This window comes from Carcharhinus amblyrhynchos, chromosome 1 (assembly GCF_965287045.1).
Source record: "Carcharhinus amblyrhynchos chromosome 1, sCarAmb.v2.hapA, whole genome shotgun sequence".
NCBI classification, from domain to species: domain Eukaryota; kingdom Metazoa; phylum Chordata; class Chondrichthyes; order Carcharhiniformes; family Carcharhinidae; genus Carcharhinus; species Carcharhinus amblyrhynchos.
In genome coordinates, this window is record NC_137324.1 from 167,386,631 (window position 1) to 167,404,320 (window position 17,690).

The following is a 17,690-nucleotide window of genomic DNA, read 5'->3' on the forward strand; positions in this document are numbered from 1 at the left end:
CATCAGATCCCCTCTCGTCCTTCTAAACTCCAGCGAGTACAAGCCCAAACTCTAATCTCTCCTCATGCATCAAACCCTCATCAATCTGGTGAACCTCCTCTGAACTGCCTTCAATGCCACCACATCCTTCAAGTAAGAAGATCAAAGCTGGACACAATTCTCCAGATGTGGTCTCACCTACACCCTACACCATTGCAACAACACTTCCCTACTTATATACTTCAGCCCTTCTGCAGTAAATGCCAACATCCCATTTGCCTTTTTTATTACATGCTTAACCTGCATACCAACTTTCTAAGATTCATGAATGTAGACACCCAGATCCCCCTGCCCAGGCACATTTTGAATCTGCTTTCCATTTAGATAATTTTCTATTTTTCTGCCAAAATGGGTAACCTCACATTTATCCACATTAATCTCCACCTGCTAAATTTTGGTAGTTCTGTGCATTGTGATATGCAACATAGTGGGTTATGGAGCGTGGAGTGAACTCTTGTGTGTGTTACACTGGAGTTGCTGCAGTCCAAATTACAAAGTTACAAGGTTTGCTGCAGTAAATTGTCCTCTGCTCTTAATGCAGCAGTGAGCAATGTGGGGGCAACAGTATAGTGGCTATTGGCCTGAATTAATAGTCCAAAGAATGTCATTTCAAATCCTACCGATTTGACATCCATTTTGAGAAATTTGGAAATCTAGTTGGTGCTAATTAAAATGACCACAAATTTATAATATTTCTGAAATCCCAAATGATTCATTAATGTCACTTGGGGATGGGACCTGCAGTTATTGCCTGTTTTGATTGATGTGTCATTCCTGTCCCACACCAACCAAGTTGACTCTTATTAGCCCACTTCAAAGGGCAATTAAGTTGTTTCAACCAATGTTTCAAGAAGATGACCCACTCCCTTCTCAGGGTAACTAAGGATGGGCAAAAATGCCAACGTAGCCAGCAAATGCACACACCCCATCAATAAATATTTAAAAAAAATACTGTCCTTTATACTTTGCCTCGTTTTCCATCAAAGCTGTGTGAGTGTGGTCTTAAAGTTGGTTATGAGGGAACAATAGCCTCTATTGGGTTATTGTTGGATTAATTGGCATAGCTTCTATAATTGTTGGATTAAATGGCATTAACTTATAGTTTGGCTCCTTCACAGTGCAGGTGAGGGCTGATGAAAGGTGCAAACTTGAAAGACTCTTGGACATTTTTTGATTAGAAATCTTGCAATGAGCTTCTTTTTAAAGTTCCTGTTATTGAGACATGATCCCTGCAACTACAAATGACCTTGCATTATTTTAACATTTGGCTTTCTATTTTTGTAGGACAGCTGGTGGTCTCCAGTCAGGGATGTTTTGATCTACTGGCCCCAGTGGATCTTGATTGTGATGTTGGAGTGTGTCTGGCTTTGTTTGACTTTCCTGCTGCCTGTGCCAGGTTGCCCACGGTAAGACCTCATTTCCCTAGAGTAGAGCAAATGATTCATTTCCCAATGGGGGAATTTAGCGCCCAGTGAGGGGAGAAATGAGATGGGCACATGCAATTGGTTTCCAAACTGGAGGCCTCAGGGCTGCAGGTGGTTCCTCCAAAACCGTCATCTGTTGACAATAAGACTTCGTGCAATGATGTCACTGTAATTTGGAAGCCATGAGGGAGTAGAATGGGTGGGGGTAGAGTGGGAATATATTTTCAGTTGTTCTGCCATTGCTGTTCAACTGTGCATCTTTTAAAGAATAAACTGAAGTGGCTTGGGACATTTTTGTGCATTTAAGATGCTACGTAGGTGTGATTTGTATTGGTTGTCCAACTAAGACATCTTCTCGACTCTTGAGAATTATTCTTCCACCAGTGCTGATGGGTCAGTTGAGGTTTGACTTCTCTCATTGTTGACCATGTACAAGTTCAGCATACTAAGCTGTTTTTTTTCATACATTCATTTTTAGGACATGGATGTTGCTGGCATTTATTTCTCATTCCTCGTTTCTGCCCTATCTCTCATGCCCTTTCTCGTCCATGAGATCCCCATCCTGTTGCTTTGACTCTACTCCCAACAAAGTACTCAGTTTCTCTTCCCAGTTCTCATGTTAGCTGACATAATTACCAGTTCTGTCTCCTCAGATCTGTCCCCCTCTGCTTCAGACATACCATCATTCATCTCAATAAACCAATTCTTGACCTCTGTCCTTGCAAGCTACTGTCCCAGGTCCAATCACCCTTTGGAGAGGAAAGATCTTGAACATGTTACCCCTCAAATTCATGCCCACCTTCTTCAGAGTGCCATGTTTGAATACTTACGGTCAGGGTTCTGCCCTTTCCACTGTAATAGGATGGCTATTATCGAAGTTACACATGGGATCCAAGCAATTGTGATCAAGGAAAATTGTCCCTCCTAGTCCCTTTGACCTGTTTGCAGCCTTTGATACAGTTGATCACACTATCCTCCTCCAAATCATCGTCCAGTTAGATGGGACTGCACTTTGCTGGTTCCATTCTTATTTATCCAATTGAAGCCAGAGAATCACCATTCTCCCATTCCTGTACATTTACCTTTGTCCTCCAAGGATCTATCCTTGGAGCCCCTCCTATTTCTTATCCATGTGCTGTCCTTTGGTACCATCTGAAAATGTAACACCGGTTTTCACGTTTCCCCTGACGGCATTCAGCTTTACCTTAGGACCATCTCTTTTGACCCTTTCATAGTCTTGGTGTTGTTGGGCTACTTCTCTGACACTCAGCACAGGATGGGCAGACATTTTCAATTAAATATTGGGAATACTGAAGCCATTGTCTGTGGTCCCTCTCCCTGACTGCCTAAGGCTGAATCTTTGAGACCACCAACTCACTCTCATCTTAGAAGCAAATGGACAGTTTAAAGCATAACTATTTACAATTCAACATTCCCAACACTTCTTGGGACTGGCAGCTCACACTCTAATCAGGTTTGGTACACAAGCTGCTGTTATTGTATTTAGGTGTAAACAGCTTGTTTCAAATCTCATTAAAACAACTGGGCACCCTTTAATCTCTAACAATCACCCACCCAGGCTTGCTGTCAGGCAAACTTAAGAACACGTCACCTGACCCCCTTCATTTTACCTGAACATATCATTGTATACCTCAATTGTAACAAATTCCAAGTTGCCCTGAGTAGTGCTACACTGTGTCAAAAATTGAATGCCGTACTGGCTAAGTTACAACAGTAATTTCAAAAGTACTGAATTAGTTGTAAAATGCTTTGGAATTTTTTTATCATGAAAAGGGTGTCACAATTGCACCGTGGTTAGCACTGCTGCCGCACAGTGCCAGGCACCCAGATTCGATTCCTGGTTTGGGTTACTGTCTGTGTGGAGTTTGTGCTTTCTCCCCATGTCTGAGTTTCCTCTGGGTGCTCCAGTTTCCTCCCACAGTCTGAAAGAGGTGCTGGTTAGGTACATTGACCCGAACGGGCGCCTGAGTATGGCGACTAAGGGAATTTTGCAGTAACTTCATTGCAGCGTTAATGTATGCCTTACTTGTGACTAATAAATTAACTTTACTTTTACTTTAAAAGTGCTATTTGATGCATCTCTCTCTTAATGTGCCAATGGAATGAAAACCCAGGGCATCCCTTTCCATACCAGAAGCACTGGAACTGATTCCATTAGCCCCCATCCCTGCCCTGCCTGAGACCAGCACTCTTAGCTTGGCCCAGGATTTGAACAGGTGGTCTTTCTAGCTTCCTCTGCTGGGCCATCCAGTCCCATGTGTGCTGTTTTTCTTTTCCCCTCATCACATCTCTTGTCAAAATGTAATTGTAATAAATGTAACTTATTTGCTTATTAGAGGTTATCTTGGTCCTGGTGGAATTGGAAACTTTGGGCAGTTTGCTAATTGTACTGGAGGAGCAGCAGGGTACATTGATCGGTGGCTCTTTGGAGAAAAGCACATTTATCAACACCCTTCTTGCAAGGTAAAGAGCTGCTGGATTTTACTTTTAGCTGGTATCCTATAAATGCATTTTGTTTTTGTTTTTTGTAATGAAGTGTTTCATTTTTGTGGTTACTTTTGTTTAAGTTAGAAAGCAGAGGCCTTGTTTTCAGTGGTGGTGGGGTGCAATTTACTGTTTGGCTGAACATTCATGGGACATGGATATTGCTGGCTAGGCCAGCATTTATTGCCCATCCCTAGTTCCCTTGAAACTGAGTGGTTTGTTAGGCCATTTCAGAGGGCAGTTAAGAGCCAACCACATTGCTGTGGCTCTGGAGTCACATGCAGGCCAGACCAGGTAAGGACAGCAGATTGTCTTCACTAAAGGACATTTGTGAACCAAATGGGTTTTTCCGACATTGGTTTCACAATAATTAAATCCGGAAAGAAGGTAAAAAGCTCACAACCAAGAGATACAACTTTTTTACAATAGGAGAAGACAGCTCAACATCAAGGCTGAGCGACTAGGTGCTACCATCTTTAATTTCCCCCTCTCAGCTCCCCTCTTGCCCTTTTTGGTTACACCTTCAGCCACTGATATTTCAATGTTTGCTGCAGATCGAACTTTAAGTGGCATGTAATAGTTTTCTGTTGACTTCTCCCCAATGTGGCGGAGACTAGTAGTTCACTATTATGGGAGAACAGCACCTGTATCCCTGTTAATCCAGTGTGTGACTGAAAATGTCCATTTCACACATGATAAGGGCACAGTTTTGAGTTTGATAAATTGATATCACAATGAGCTGCAATACTAAATAGATGTGTAATTAAAGCTCAAAACATTCAAAGTGAAACTCCTTTACACCATCCTGAAAGGAAGTAATGGAGCTGTTGGTGATTTGTATCTCTTGCTGTCAACTGTAAAGGACTGGTCAAACTAAACTGCATTATTAACTTATTGGGTAATTTTGCAATGGTGATTAAAAATGATCATGTATCTGAAACCCAGAGCAACCAACTGTTCAGTCCCTGTTGTTAAGCAGAGAGAAAGGATATGATCTATTTCAGTGCAACTATCCACAGCTGGCTGTGGTCAAATCTTGCAAGACACGGATAAGATGGGTGTAGAGGGATGTGGAGCAAATGTGGGCATTTGGGACCAGCTTTAAGAAAAGGTGGCATGGACAAGTTGGGCCGAAGGGCACATTTCCATGCTGTAAATCTGACTCTGAGCAGACGCATACCAAACGTTTCATAGAATAACTGTACAGAGAAGAATTGGTCCATATGTCAAAGCATCAATCAAATAATGTACAGGGGAGGGGCGGTTCTTCCTGGGAAGAAGTGTGCCTGTGGATGCTGTGCTGTGCAAGATAGATAATTTTGTTGTTGAAATTATGAGCTCTATTGCAGATGAGCCTAGTATTACAGTTCTATTTGTGTGGCTGCCCATTCCCACCTTTTACAGTGTCTCCCTGGAAATCTGGTGACTCCCAACAATGGAGTTTTTGTGTGTACTTGAAATCCATTACAGTAGCAATATCACTTCTGACTAAACTGAAAACGATTACTTTTTTCCTGCGTCTCATCCAGTTTGCATCTTTTTACATTTCTGTTTATGAACAACTACCCCCCCCCCCCCCCCCCCCCCCAAGCCGTATCCTGTTTTAGGCGGCGTCTTGCATTTCACTGTGTGGTTAAGGTTCGGTGTTTGCGTGTTGGGCGTATTAATACGACCAACCCTCTATATAGTGAACATGGCTAATTAACTCCAGAATGAATTAAAACCTCGATTGTTCAAAATACATAGTGGAAAATATATTATGGAAAAGGCAGCCTTCAAGGGGCCAACAGATTATACTCTGACTGGAGCTAATGAGGGGAATCAGCCCCATGTACAAAGGTGTTTCTTTAATCTCCCTTGTATTCACATATATCCCACAAGTCTCCCTGAGTGACTACGAAGGTTTGAGTTATCAGAGGAACATCGTGACCCAACAAACTATTTCAACACGACCTGAGGTTAAATAAATTCAAATAAAGAAATGTTTGTCATTCTTCTCTTTTCCTGTCAGATTATGTTCTTTGAATTAAACAGTTTTATGAAACCTGTTCCTTTTTTAAAATAGTTTTGCATTTTATGATTTGAGATGAAGTAAACTTTCAATTAATTTTTATTTTGAAGATGCTTTATCACACTACAGTGCCGTTTGATCCCGAGAACTTGCTGGGATTAATCAACTCGATTGTGATGGCATTTCTGGGATTACAGGTAACAGTCACTGAGCAACAGTGAGGGTCTTTAAACAGTATATACTAATAAGTTGTATGAGATGTGAATATACTCCCATTGAAATATATAAACTTTGATAATTGTGCTATTGCTATAGATATGTTTCATGCTTAAAGGAACTGTTTATAGATTCAGCTCTATTCTGCAGGCAGTCGGTATGTCTGGAAAACATTTAGCTCAGATGCTGGGAAAGCAGGAAAATTACTCATTTTAGCCACCGTGTTTACTTAGGGAGCATATAGATTTTTGTTTATAACTGATTTCTCTCCAGGTTTTTGATTAGGTTGATTGACAGGGACATGTAATAATGTGGTTACTGGGAGGAGCTAAGTCTGTAGGCGAGAAAACAGCTTTTCAGTTTTTAACTGGGAATTGTTTGAGGACAGAATCTTCTACAAGCTGCTCTAAAACAGCTTTTGGAGAAAACAGGTTGGTTTCAGTTGAAGTCTGAAGGATTTTGCAGGCTTCTGGAACTCTATTGTGCTGTGAAAGCTTCACAACTGTCTATATCTATTATAGCAAGGAAACCTGGGTTGGCTAGCTGTATTTATTTAAAGTGAATTTGATTTATTCAGGAATGGGATGTAATTAGAACTGGAACAGGGGTAAACTGGAAAGAAAAGTTGTTACCTTCCTTTTTTAAATATTGTTCAACTGTCAACAGTTAAGCTGATTCATTTGTTAGAGTTGCTGGCCAGCCAGCAATGCTATGTGCCACGATAGAATAATTAAAAAAAATTAAACTGCTATTTAAAAAAAAGTTTGTTTGGCAAAGTAGATACTTTGTCAGTAGAATCATGCCTGGAGCGAAACATCCGAGCCTCACGTTTATGCTAAAATAGCAAAATTGTTCAGGTCTAGTCTGGCTTCATAATGTACTTTGGGGTTCTTGTCTGGGACCCAAACACTATCCTGTCATTACACTCTGAGGAACTGGGGTGAAGGATTGAACTCTGTATTCTGTCATAGAAAGGTTGAGTGGAACTACATTCCTCCTGGTTCATGCAAACTCCCTGTTGCTGCCGGTGAATGGATTGAATTTTGAGACAGGCTGCTGGAGGGTAAATATTTCGAGTGACTGGGATTTTGTTAACAGGTCCATTCTCCTCCGTTTTGTGTGCTTCCAAGAAGGTTTGGAAGCGGCTTTGATTTCTGGAAACCCAAATTTGTTTTTAAGTAGTTTCATGTAAAGTTGCACGTCTGCACAGACTGGACTTGGAAACAACGAATAATTTGAGTTTATGAAGCACCTTTCATTATATTTGGCACATCCCAAAATATTTAGCTACTATTGAAGCATAGTCATGATTATAGTGTTGGAATGACACTGAACATAGCTAGTCTTGTGGTTGAGTACTGGAATCGGAAGCTGTGTCCACCCAATGCCTTTTTTCAATACATGTCAAACCTCAAAATTACAACTACCAAGAAATAAATATTTCAATGCGATTTTTTTTTTTCTTTCTCTACAGGCTGGGAAGATTTTCATTATTTACAGAGGTCAAAATAAGCAGATTGTGCTGAGATTTTTCATTTGGAGCATATTACTAGTGAGTGAATTTGAGAGAAAATCTTTTGGTAGATCAAGTAAAGAACCTTGTGCTGGTGAAGTGTTTCTTGATTGTCTAATCTATTGATCTCTTTGTTAACTCTAGGGTACTATTTCAGCCGTCCTTACAAAATGTTCTAAAGATCATGGTTTCATTCCAGTCAATAAGAATTTATGGTATGTATGTTGTCACATTAAACGAGTGATTTAGCTCAGCACTGCAGGCAGTTCAATGCTGCAAATGTTGCCACGAGCCCCGTGCAATCTGACCTTCTGTCTGAAATGGATGTTTTGTAGCAGAATTGCAGTTTTTTTGAGTGATTTGTTTGTCCTACTGTCTGCAAAAGATCTGCTTCAGAAATCTGTAGTGAGGGATTTATTGCCAGCAGTGCAAAGGGGACGTGATGAGTTTGTGTGCGATGGGCTATATGAAGGTATTTTTTTAAATGGATCCTGGAGTAATATTGCTTCCAATGAAGGATTAAGAACATAACATAAGAACATAAGAAATAGGAGCAGGAGTAGGCCATCTAGCCCTTCGAGCCTGCCCCGCCATTCAATAAGATCATGGCTGATCTGTCGCTGCTCAGTTCCACTTTCCCGCCCTCTCCCCATAACCCTTAATCCCCTCTCTTATCAAAAACCCATCAACCCGCGTCTTAAAAATATTTAGCGAGGCAGCCTCCACCACTTCAACGGGCAGAGAATTCCAGAGATTCACCACCCTTTGAGTGAAGAAGTTCCTCCTCAACTCTGTTCTAAACCGCCTCCCCTTTATCTTGAGGCTGTGCCCCCTAGTCCTACTGTCTTTTTTGAGCGGGAAGAGTCTCTCCACCTCTATCCTATCCATCCCATTCATCATCTTATACGTCTCAATGAGATCTCCCCTCATTCTTCTAAACTCTAACGAGTACAAGCCCAGTTTATTCAGCCTCTCCTAATAGCTCAACCCCCTCAACTCCGGTATCAGCCTAGTAAACCTCCTCTGCACTCCCTCCAAGGCCAAAATATACTTGGGTAAGTACGGCGCCCAAAACTGCACACAGTACTCCAGCTGCGGCCTCACCAATGCCCTATACAGCTGCAGCAAGACCTCCTACTTTTATATTCAATCCCCCTCGCTATGAAGGCCAGCATCCCATTTGCCTTCCTGACCACCTGCTGCACCTGCAAGCTGGGTTTTTGCGACTCAAGCACGAGGACCCCGAGGTCCCTCTGCACCGTCGCCTGCTGCAGTTTTTCGCCCCGTAAGTAATAGTCCTTCCTACCATTCTTCCTACCAAAGTGGACCACCTCACACTTGCCAACGTTAAATTCCATTTGCCATTTCCTGGCCCATTCGCCCAGCCTATCTAGATCCTTCTGCAGACTCTCCACACCCTCCGCACAATTTGCCGTTCCCCCAATCTTGGTGTCATCAGCAAATTTCGACACCCTACACTCGGTTCCCTCCTCCAGATCATCTATATAAATGGTAAAAAGTTGAGGCCCCAGCACCGACCCCTGGGGCACTCCACTAGTCACCATCCGCCAATCCGAATAGCACCCGTTGACCCCCACTCTCTGCCTCCTATTTGACAACCAATCCTCTATCCACGCTAACACCCTACCCCCAACTCCATGTCCCTCGACCTTCTGCAATAACCTCTTGTGAGGTACTTTGTCAAACGCCTTCTGAAAATCTAGAAAGACCACATCCACCGGCTCTCCTCTATCCACCGCCCTAGACATTGCAAGGGGAAAGTGCAATTCCTATTTTTCTGTTCATGGGAAGGGGGTGTCACTGGCTGGGTCAGTATTTATTGTCCACCCTTGAGTTAACTACATTGCTGTGGGTCTGGAGTCCTATATAGTCAGACCAGATAAGGACACAGATTTCCTTCCCTAAAGGACATTAGTAAACCAGATGAATTTTCATGACAATTGACAACAATTTCATGATCATCAGTCAATTCTTAATTCCATATATTTCATTCAAATTTCACCATCTGCAGTGGTGGGATTTGAACCCCAGTCCCCAGAGCATTATCCTGGGTTTCTGGAATGCTAATCCAGCAACAATACCACAGTACAAACATCTCTACTGGTAGTATGTAAGGGAGTGTTATGTAACTGGATCATCATTAGAATAGCAGGCAGGGATATAGAACTGCAAACGCGTTAAAGTTTGATGAGAAAGATCAGAATTTTGGCATTCATCGTCTTAAGTCAGTGGTAGGATCGGGAGACAAGTGAGATTTTAGGAAGGAAAAGTTTCAAACAAGAGTTCTGGATAGTTGGACCTTTGTAATGTTGAACCCAGGCAGCCAGCAAGAAGTTCAGGTGGAGGGTGCCAGATGTGGATGAGCAAGGGATGGAGGTGGAAGATGTTATGGAAGTAGGCGGACAGTTGGATCAGGGGAGAAGTAAGTCCATTGAAGGATTTCGTGGTGATTTTCAAATTAAGGGACTGGGAGTTTAGCATTGATGTGTTTGAAACTTACACTGGAATTTTACCGGCGCGCCAGCCCCGATTCTGGGGGTGGGTGAGGCTCTGAGAACAGATTCTCCATTGGCCTCGGGTGGGATCATAAGAACCTCAAGCGGACGTGCTGGTAAAATTCAGCCTTAGGATCTAAACAGGGATGGAAACTAAACTAAGCTTGAGACATCAGGGAAAGAGGTGGAGAGATGGAGCGTAGAATAGGCCCATAGCATTTCAGTAGGGTGGAGGAAGGAGGCAAGCAAATTGGGCTGTAAACCTTTTGACTCTGGCGCAATTTTGTATCAGATGACATGACAGATGGATGGAGTCCAGGGTGGTAATGGGATAAAGCTAGACACACCACTAAAGTTCATGGATAATATTGCTGGGAGTTAATGATCCTTACTCATTCTACTAAGTTTGAAACTTCTAAAAGTGGATTTCTGTCATTTATAATGTGATTTGCCTATCAATATTTTTCTACATGGTTTGAGGGGACAGAATTAAGATATAACAATACTCTCCTCTTCAGTGCTGACCTTTTTTGAGGTGATGAGAAAACCCTCATTCATTTGAACACTTGCCACATTCCCCCAGTTAGAACCAAAATGTCCTGGTTCACACATGAGCCACAATCCTATGTCTCTTTGCTCTGTGTTCAGGGATGATGAGCAAAGTAAATTGAGCCCTCATTGTTTTAACACGTCCATGCAGGGGATGTGTTGATTTATTGGAGTGGTATCTGTCACTGACTTTTCGCTCACTTTTATCTTCCACACAGGTCCATCTCTTACGTTACAACATTAAGTTCTTTTGCTTATGTTCTTCTCTTGCTGATCTATTTTATGGTGGATATAAAGAAGTTCTGGTCTGGCGCTCCCTTCTTCTATCCAGGTAAGGACAATTCCTGTCCGATAATACAGGGTTTTTTGCCACTGCGTTATTCACTCTTCTCCCTCCTGTTCCCAAAAAGAAATCTTCAGCTGGGGAGAGTATGATGATCATACAAGCCTGTTAACTGATCAGAAGAGATTATTTCTCCTTTCTGTCCAAGCTCTTGGTACTTTTAAGTAGGGTGTACTAGAGGAATTTTGGTTCTTTCCTGTGAATTTTCATTCCTGCCTCTTCCCCGCAGATACTCCTTGAGGTGAGAATGGGTCAGTATGAATTCATTTTTGCCTGTGATGCTGCACAGCACTTGGAATTGGGTTGATCCTTTGCCTTCCCTCTGCCATGTCCTCCTCTCTGGGAGCACTGCTTGTTCCAAGAATTTTGCAATGTTTGTCCCTCTGTAATATTCGCTCGTTGCCTATTAGAAATCAAGAAAGGGAAATAGTATTTGACTGAGAATCTGGACATTAATGGCTATTTATGCAAGTGAGCCATATATGTTTTCTCAGTTGCTAGGGTCCATTTTTACTGGCCTCTGGGATACATTTGGTTCCATTATGCACATGCATGACTATGCCAATAGGAAACCAAGGGGAAAAGTTACATCTTTAGAAGATAGAGTCTCTGCAGTGCAGGTGAAGGCCACTGAGTTTGCACCGACTGTCTGAAAGAGCATCTTAACCCTGGCTCAACCCCCCCCTATTCCCCATAACCCAGTGCATTTCCCATGGCCAATCCACCTAACCTGCATAGCTTTGGGAGGAAATCAGAGCACCTGGAGGAAATGCAAACACTGGAAGAACATGTAAATGCCACACAATTACCCAAGGTCAGAATTGATCCCTGTTCCCTGGTGCTGTGAGGCAGCAGTGCTAACCACTGTGCTATTGTGCTGCCTAAGAAAGTGGATAGGCCTGGGAGAGCCTCGGGCAGATATTCAGAGATTCCAATTGTGAGATCACAGTCTCTTAAAACATCAGGCTAGGATGAGTGGCAACTTGACTTACCGTCGCCTCTCAGCTTGGCGTGGCTGTGATGTTGCAGATCCCGATTTAAACCATTTCAGATCCAGTTGTTTGATTACCAGGCTTCAATGTAGTATATGTTAATTGTCTAAACTCTGTCTCCTGGGTGGCAGCAGCTATGGTTAGCACGCTATCCACTGTGGACCATAGAATTGATGATTTTTATTTTCCCCCAATCTTTCTAGGGATGAACTCCATTTTGCTGTACGTTGGACACGAGGTGTTTGAGCATTACTTCCCTTTCAGGTGGAAAATGTTCAACGACCGTTCACATGGCGAACACTTAACCCAGAACCTCCTTGCTACCACCATCTGGGTTTTTATTGCTTACGTTCTTTACAAGAAGAAAATATTTTGGAAAATTTGATCAGGAATCAACAGTATTTTTTCGCAGATATACGAAATGGAATATATTTTTCTATATATATGTGTCTAAACAGACGAGATGTGTTTGCATTTTGTATTAACAGTGGAAACATAAATGTCTGCAGCTTTTAATTTGTCTTAATGGCCAGTACGCTAATGATTGGATGACCAATTTCTGTTGATGCTCTCTCAGGTCCACTTGGTTACAGATTTCCACTGATGTGTGCCATCCCTTCCAGCTGGTTACATTTGGAATTGTATACATGTGCTTCTCCGCTCCAAGGCATGGTGCACTAGGATTCTTGCACCTCTACCCTCTCGCTACCCCACTATACTAGATCGCCACTCCTAAAGCCTCTCACTATCCCAACACTGTCCCACACAGTTATCACTAGCGTTCTGTTATTTATTCAGTAACGTTATTTTTCGACTAATTTCGAGCAAAGCTTTGTCTGAAACTTTTTTTCTGAAAGCTGTTGTTGTTGCTCCATCTTTGGTGGATGAGAAATGTTACGGTTAACTCTGATCAGCGGCTGTCTTGTCTGCTGTGTTTGCGGTGATGAATTGTGGACCTCCTGTTAGAAGCTGTTGGTTAGGTGTCTCGTGTGTGCACTCACCTGCAAGTTCCTGGCAGCGGATGGTTTGAAGTGACAAAAGTAACTGGTTCATTCACCTCTTGTGTGAAGGTGCTCGTGTGGGATTATTGTTGCTGTGAAAAGCTTATCCAAAGGCTCCTGGTTGCAGAGTGAGCGAAGGCTCCTGCTGGTGGCCCTCTTCAGGTTGATATTTAGGACCAGTGTTGTTGAAGACTGCCTCCTCACTGTGCTGCAGTCTGTGTCTGTCGAGGCCAGCTAGAATCCGCTTACAGCAGTAAAAACCTAAAGGACACGTGGGTATTGTCAGTGACTCCATCCACACACACACACACACACACACACACCCACCCCACTCTAGTTAGACAGTGTAGAAACCCATCACCAAACTTAAATCCTGAATTACTAACATGCTCCATAGTTGGCTTGGTTTGTGTTTGCCTACTGTGGAGTTACATGCTCTTTATACAGATTGACCCAAACACTGCTCAGGGAACCTGAGGTGTGTGGAGCAGAGTTTCTAAACTCCAAGTTTGACAGAGCAGATTTCTGGTGCGCTTAGTGCTGTTTTTCCCAGTGAGGATCTTGGCTTGGCAGGATTTTCCAAAGCCAAGTGAAAAGAAACGCAGCCCCTGATGACGAGACCGAGCTTAGTCATCCCATTGCCTGGTCTGCTGTGCAAGGTTGACTTGGTTCTGAACTCCTGTTGTCAATTTGTTGCCTTGGAGTGTCCTGATTGCAAAGGGATCTTGCTGGCTAATGCCCCCTTGGAGGTGACACAACAGTTCTCACCAGTAGCATGGTCATTAAGTGTGTAGGAGCATTGTGACTACCCACTAGACCAGAGCACAAGAACCCACCATATCCCACTGAATGTTGACTCCACCAGATGAAAATACAGTTTCTACAACAGTTGCTTAACTTTCTAATATTCGCCACGCAAGGCCCTCAGCCATGGATATCTCTCTGGTCTCGTTCCCAACTTCCATCTGATTCCTCCTAGCTAACATCCTCCCACATCTTGGCTCTCTGCATGTCACTTGCATCTACCTTTGGCATGGTAGTCCCTACAAAGGAGGTTGGGGTGGATTGGGGATAGGGGGTGAGGTGAAGGAGAGAGAAAGATAAGTGCCAGCTGCCAGGATGGTTTAGTAGTTGACTATCCAGAAACAGACTTACTCGTCAACCACTTCATCCAGAGTGAAACTTGGCCAAAGTAAGTTAATGCACTGAGTTTTTCTGTGTAAATTAGACCCAGCATTTTGATTGGGTTGTTCTTATTCATTCTTGTACAGTGTGGCTAACCTGGTGATGATACTCGAGTTCCAATTATTTAAACCAGACAGGAAACTGTGGATAGTTGGTGACCTCAAGCTAGCAATTAAGAAAAGTGCTTCTCTGGAAGTGAAAGCTTGCAAAGTTCATCAGTTTGGTTAACACTAATAAGAGCATAAAGAACCCAGCAGTGTAATATCCTGTGTTCAGGAGAGGATCGATTGGGTTACTGTTTGAAAACTCTTTGAAAGTGAAATCACTAATCTAGCATTATTCAAGCTATTGGGTCCATAAGTGTTGCTGACTTAGAAAATCTTCCATTGTCTATTGAATATTTAATTTGTCATCATTTAATTACTAATTTGTGCTAACAGGAAAACTGAGTTAGTGTTTTGACTTTTAAAAGAAAATATTAGTTCTGTAGAATGCAAAACAAACTTCTTCCTTGCACACTGCACTAACTGATTCATCAATAGATTTACATTCTCTTAAATGTTCCTAATGCCTGAAATTTTACTTCGACAGTTTTGACTCGGTCACTGATGTTTTCTTCATCCGATGTCTCATTTTCATCCATTGACTCTGCCTTTTCCTGTCTTCAGCTGTTTGCTTTTTGTTTCAAAACTTGTGAACAAGTTAATTTGTTGAAGTGAGTATAACACTTATTTCACCATCTTCTGAAGCAGGCCAGAGAAGCAATGGACAGAGGCTGAGCACCTTTGGCACACTTCCTTAAGCTTTGGTTTAGAATACAGTTCAGAGTACAGGACGCACACCTTCCTTAGTCTGAGGTTTGTAAGGGGGAGCCTTTTGAGGTTGGAGCACTAGGTAGGGAAACCTCTTCCTTTCCTTCTAATTCATTACCTGCTGCCATTTAAATCAAAAGTCCATTCGCCAGCCACAAAGCTAGTTGGTGTGAGAAATGGAAATGTCACGTAATCGCAGAAGGTGATTTGACGATGTCGCTGGGATAGGTTAGAGGGGTCCTCACTCTTTAGTGCTGAACTTCACCTGCAAGTTAATATTGACAGCAGGTGTCTGAAATGTAGTAGTGCCACCCTACTCTTTACCTGTATCCATGAGCATAAATATCCCAAATGAAAACAGAAGATTATTGAATACAGCCATAGCTTTCCAATTCCAGCCACTTTCAGGACTTGTTTTGCAGAGTACATGGGCCTTGATGCTATAATGCTGGTTTTAGCAGGAACCTTTAAGTGATTTGAGATTAAAATTAGGCAATGAGGGTTTTGTAAATAGCCCACCTATCAAAGTTGGAGAACATTCACTGCTAACATAAAACGGTGGCAAATCTTTCTGTGCTTAAGATAATTTGCTTTTAACTTGTATTGATTATTGGTTTGTTAGTCATTTAAAGCACACGTCACTTTTCAATTACCAAACAGTTGATACCAGTGTATCTTGAACACAATTTTTCAAGCTTTTGGAAATTTTTTTTTGTTTTGCTGCTCACGTTACTGAAAATTCTCATTGACTTTTTTTAAAAAATGCCTCAAGCCTGCTGCTTTTTATGGTTGACCTCCTGAATAGGGTGATGTGCATTTTACTTCTGTGAATCTGTTCTATCAGCCTCAAACCTGGAGTAGTTTCTCAGCACCAGAGTCCTGTGCCTCACCTTTACACTCACCTTAAGCCACTTTCACAACCTGTCAGTGAATGTTCCTTCAAGCTTATTTTTAGCATCTAACTTTCTGATTACTCATCATTTGGGTCTGAATCCTTTGCTTCTACAGAAGGGGCATAGAATGTTTTTATAGTGTTTACTTGGCAATAAAAATGTAAATGTTTTGTACTCTAGTCTTTTTATACCTAAATTCCTGGTTAATTATTAAAATATTCCTTTGTCGAATCATCGTTTGCATACATTTGGTATCTAAATTTTAGTTTGTGGGATTTTACCTAAACAAAGGGACTTTACAGATTGTTTTTTCAAGATGTGAAACATTGTGGTACAGTCTGTAGGGATTTGTGCTGTTGTAGCTATATTTAGTTATAACCTTTGTACCGTAGAGCAATGCGGGTTCATGTATTGATCTGTGTCCCATTTATGGAATGTCTTTATCACTGAGAATAAAATTATGGCAGTCTTGGTGCACATGTCTGTCGTTGTATCCTTACCAACACTGTTTCCAGAATTAGTTTCCTTGCTGTTTTGTCCAGTCTCCAAACTATACCTGCTTGTCTTTAAAATGGAGATCGCTGAACTTTTCACTCTGCTGGTTAAGTATATTCAGTGTTGCCAGTTCGACCTATTGTTCCTCTGACGAAGATGCTCAGTCTGAGATGATTGGTGTTGCTCTATCATTTTTAATTGTGCATATTTTGTGTCTCGTGGGATTGAGTGCCATCATACATTTCCCCATTAGTTGGGGTAGTTTATACAGGAATTGGAAGTTGATGGAAGCCAGTTACCCAGTTGAGTAAGACTGAAGTCCAAGGGACCAGTTCCAATTTTCAAACAAATGAAGGAATTCCTTAACTGCTTGTATTTATATTTGCGCCCTTAATTTTTTTATTTGTTCATGAGATATGGGTGGGTGTTGCTGGCTGGACCAGCATTTATTGCCCATTCCTAATTGCCCTTGAGGGGACAGTTAAGAGTCCATCTGTGAATCTGGAGTCACATGCAGGCCAGATATTTCCCTAATGGATGTTAAGTGAACCAGGTCGGGTTTTTTTTAAATAACAATGGTTTCATGGTATTCAAAAGAACTTGCATTTTAAATTTTGGCTGCAGTGGTGGGATTTGAAACCTGGTTCCCTAGGGCCATTGCCCTTAGGGCTACTAGTCCAGTGACATTACCACTATGCCACTGCCTCCCTCATGAGTGGCAAATGTCCCAAGGAACAGACTACACGTTCGGGAAGACGACCAACATCTTGGTCAAAGAGGTGTGTTTTGAGGAGTGGTGAAAGACGTGGGGAGGTTTAGGCAAATTAGTTTCCCTCAATGTGGAATGCCATAATCATAGATAAGGGTCATGGGTGGAGGGGGGACTGGTAATGTTAAAATGGTGGCATGGGCTCGTTGGGCCGAAGGGCCTGTTTCCCAGGCTGTTTTTGTTTTTTGAATTAGGGCATTGGCAGCTAAAGATTTCAGTTGTGAAGTAATGATGGAGGATCTTCAAGATGCCAATTGGAGGAGTGCAGGTATCAAGATTGTCAAGTGGGGTGGGGAGGGTGGGTGGTGTGTAAGATGGATGGGTTTTGAAAATAAGGTTGACAACTTTAAAAATCAAGCATTGCTTAACTAGGAGCCAGTGGGGGTCAGTGATTATAAACATGATAAATGGATAGGACTTGGGGTGA

The 17,690-nt window shown here is 42.2% G+C and overlaps 1 protein-coding gene across 1 annotated transcript in view; it reads left to right on the top strand.

Moving 5' to 3' along the window:
- Nucleotides 1-16,476, top strand: part of hgsnat (heparan-alpha-glucosaminide N-acetyltransferase) — a 43,426-nt gene extending 26,950 nt beyond the window's left edge. Inside the window, exons 12-18 of the mRNA XM_080195044.1 lie at nucleotides 1,324-1,445; nucleotides 3,821-3,947; nucleotides 6,090-6,176; nucleotides 7,670-7,747; nucleotides 7,853-7,923; nucleotides 10,992-11,104; nucleotides 12,312-16,476. Of these exons, the coding sequence (XP_080051170.1) occupies nucleotides 1,324-1,445; nucleotides 3,821-3,947; nucleotides 6,090-6,176; nucleotides 7,670-7,747; nucleotides 7,853-7,923; nucleotides 10,992-11,104; nucleotides 12,312-12,493 (780 nt within the window). The 3' untranslated portion in view covers nucleotides 12,494-16,476. The remainder of the gene's footprint in view (nucleotides 1-1,323; nucleotides 1,446-3,820; nucleotides 3,948-6,089; nucleotides 6,177-7,669; nucleotides 7,748-7,852; nucleotides 7,924-10,991; nucleotides 11,105-12,311) is intronic.
- Nucleotides 16,477-17,690: the final 1,214 nt, after the last annotated feature.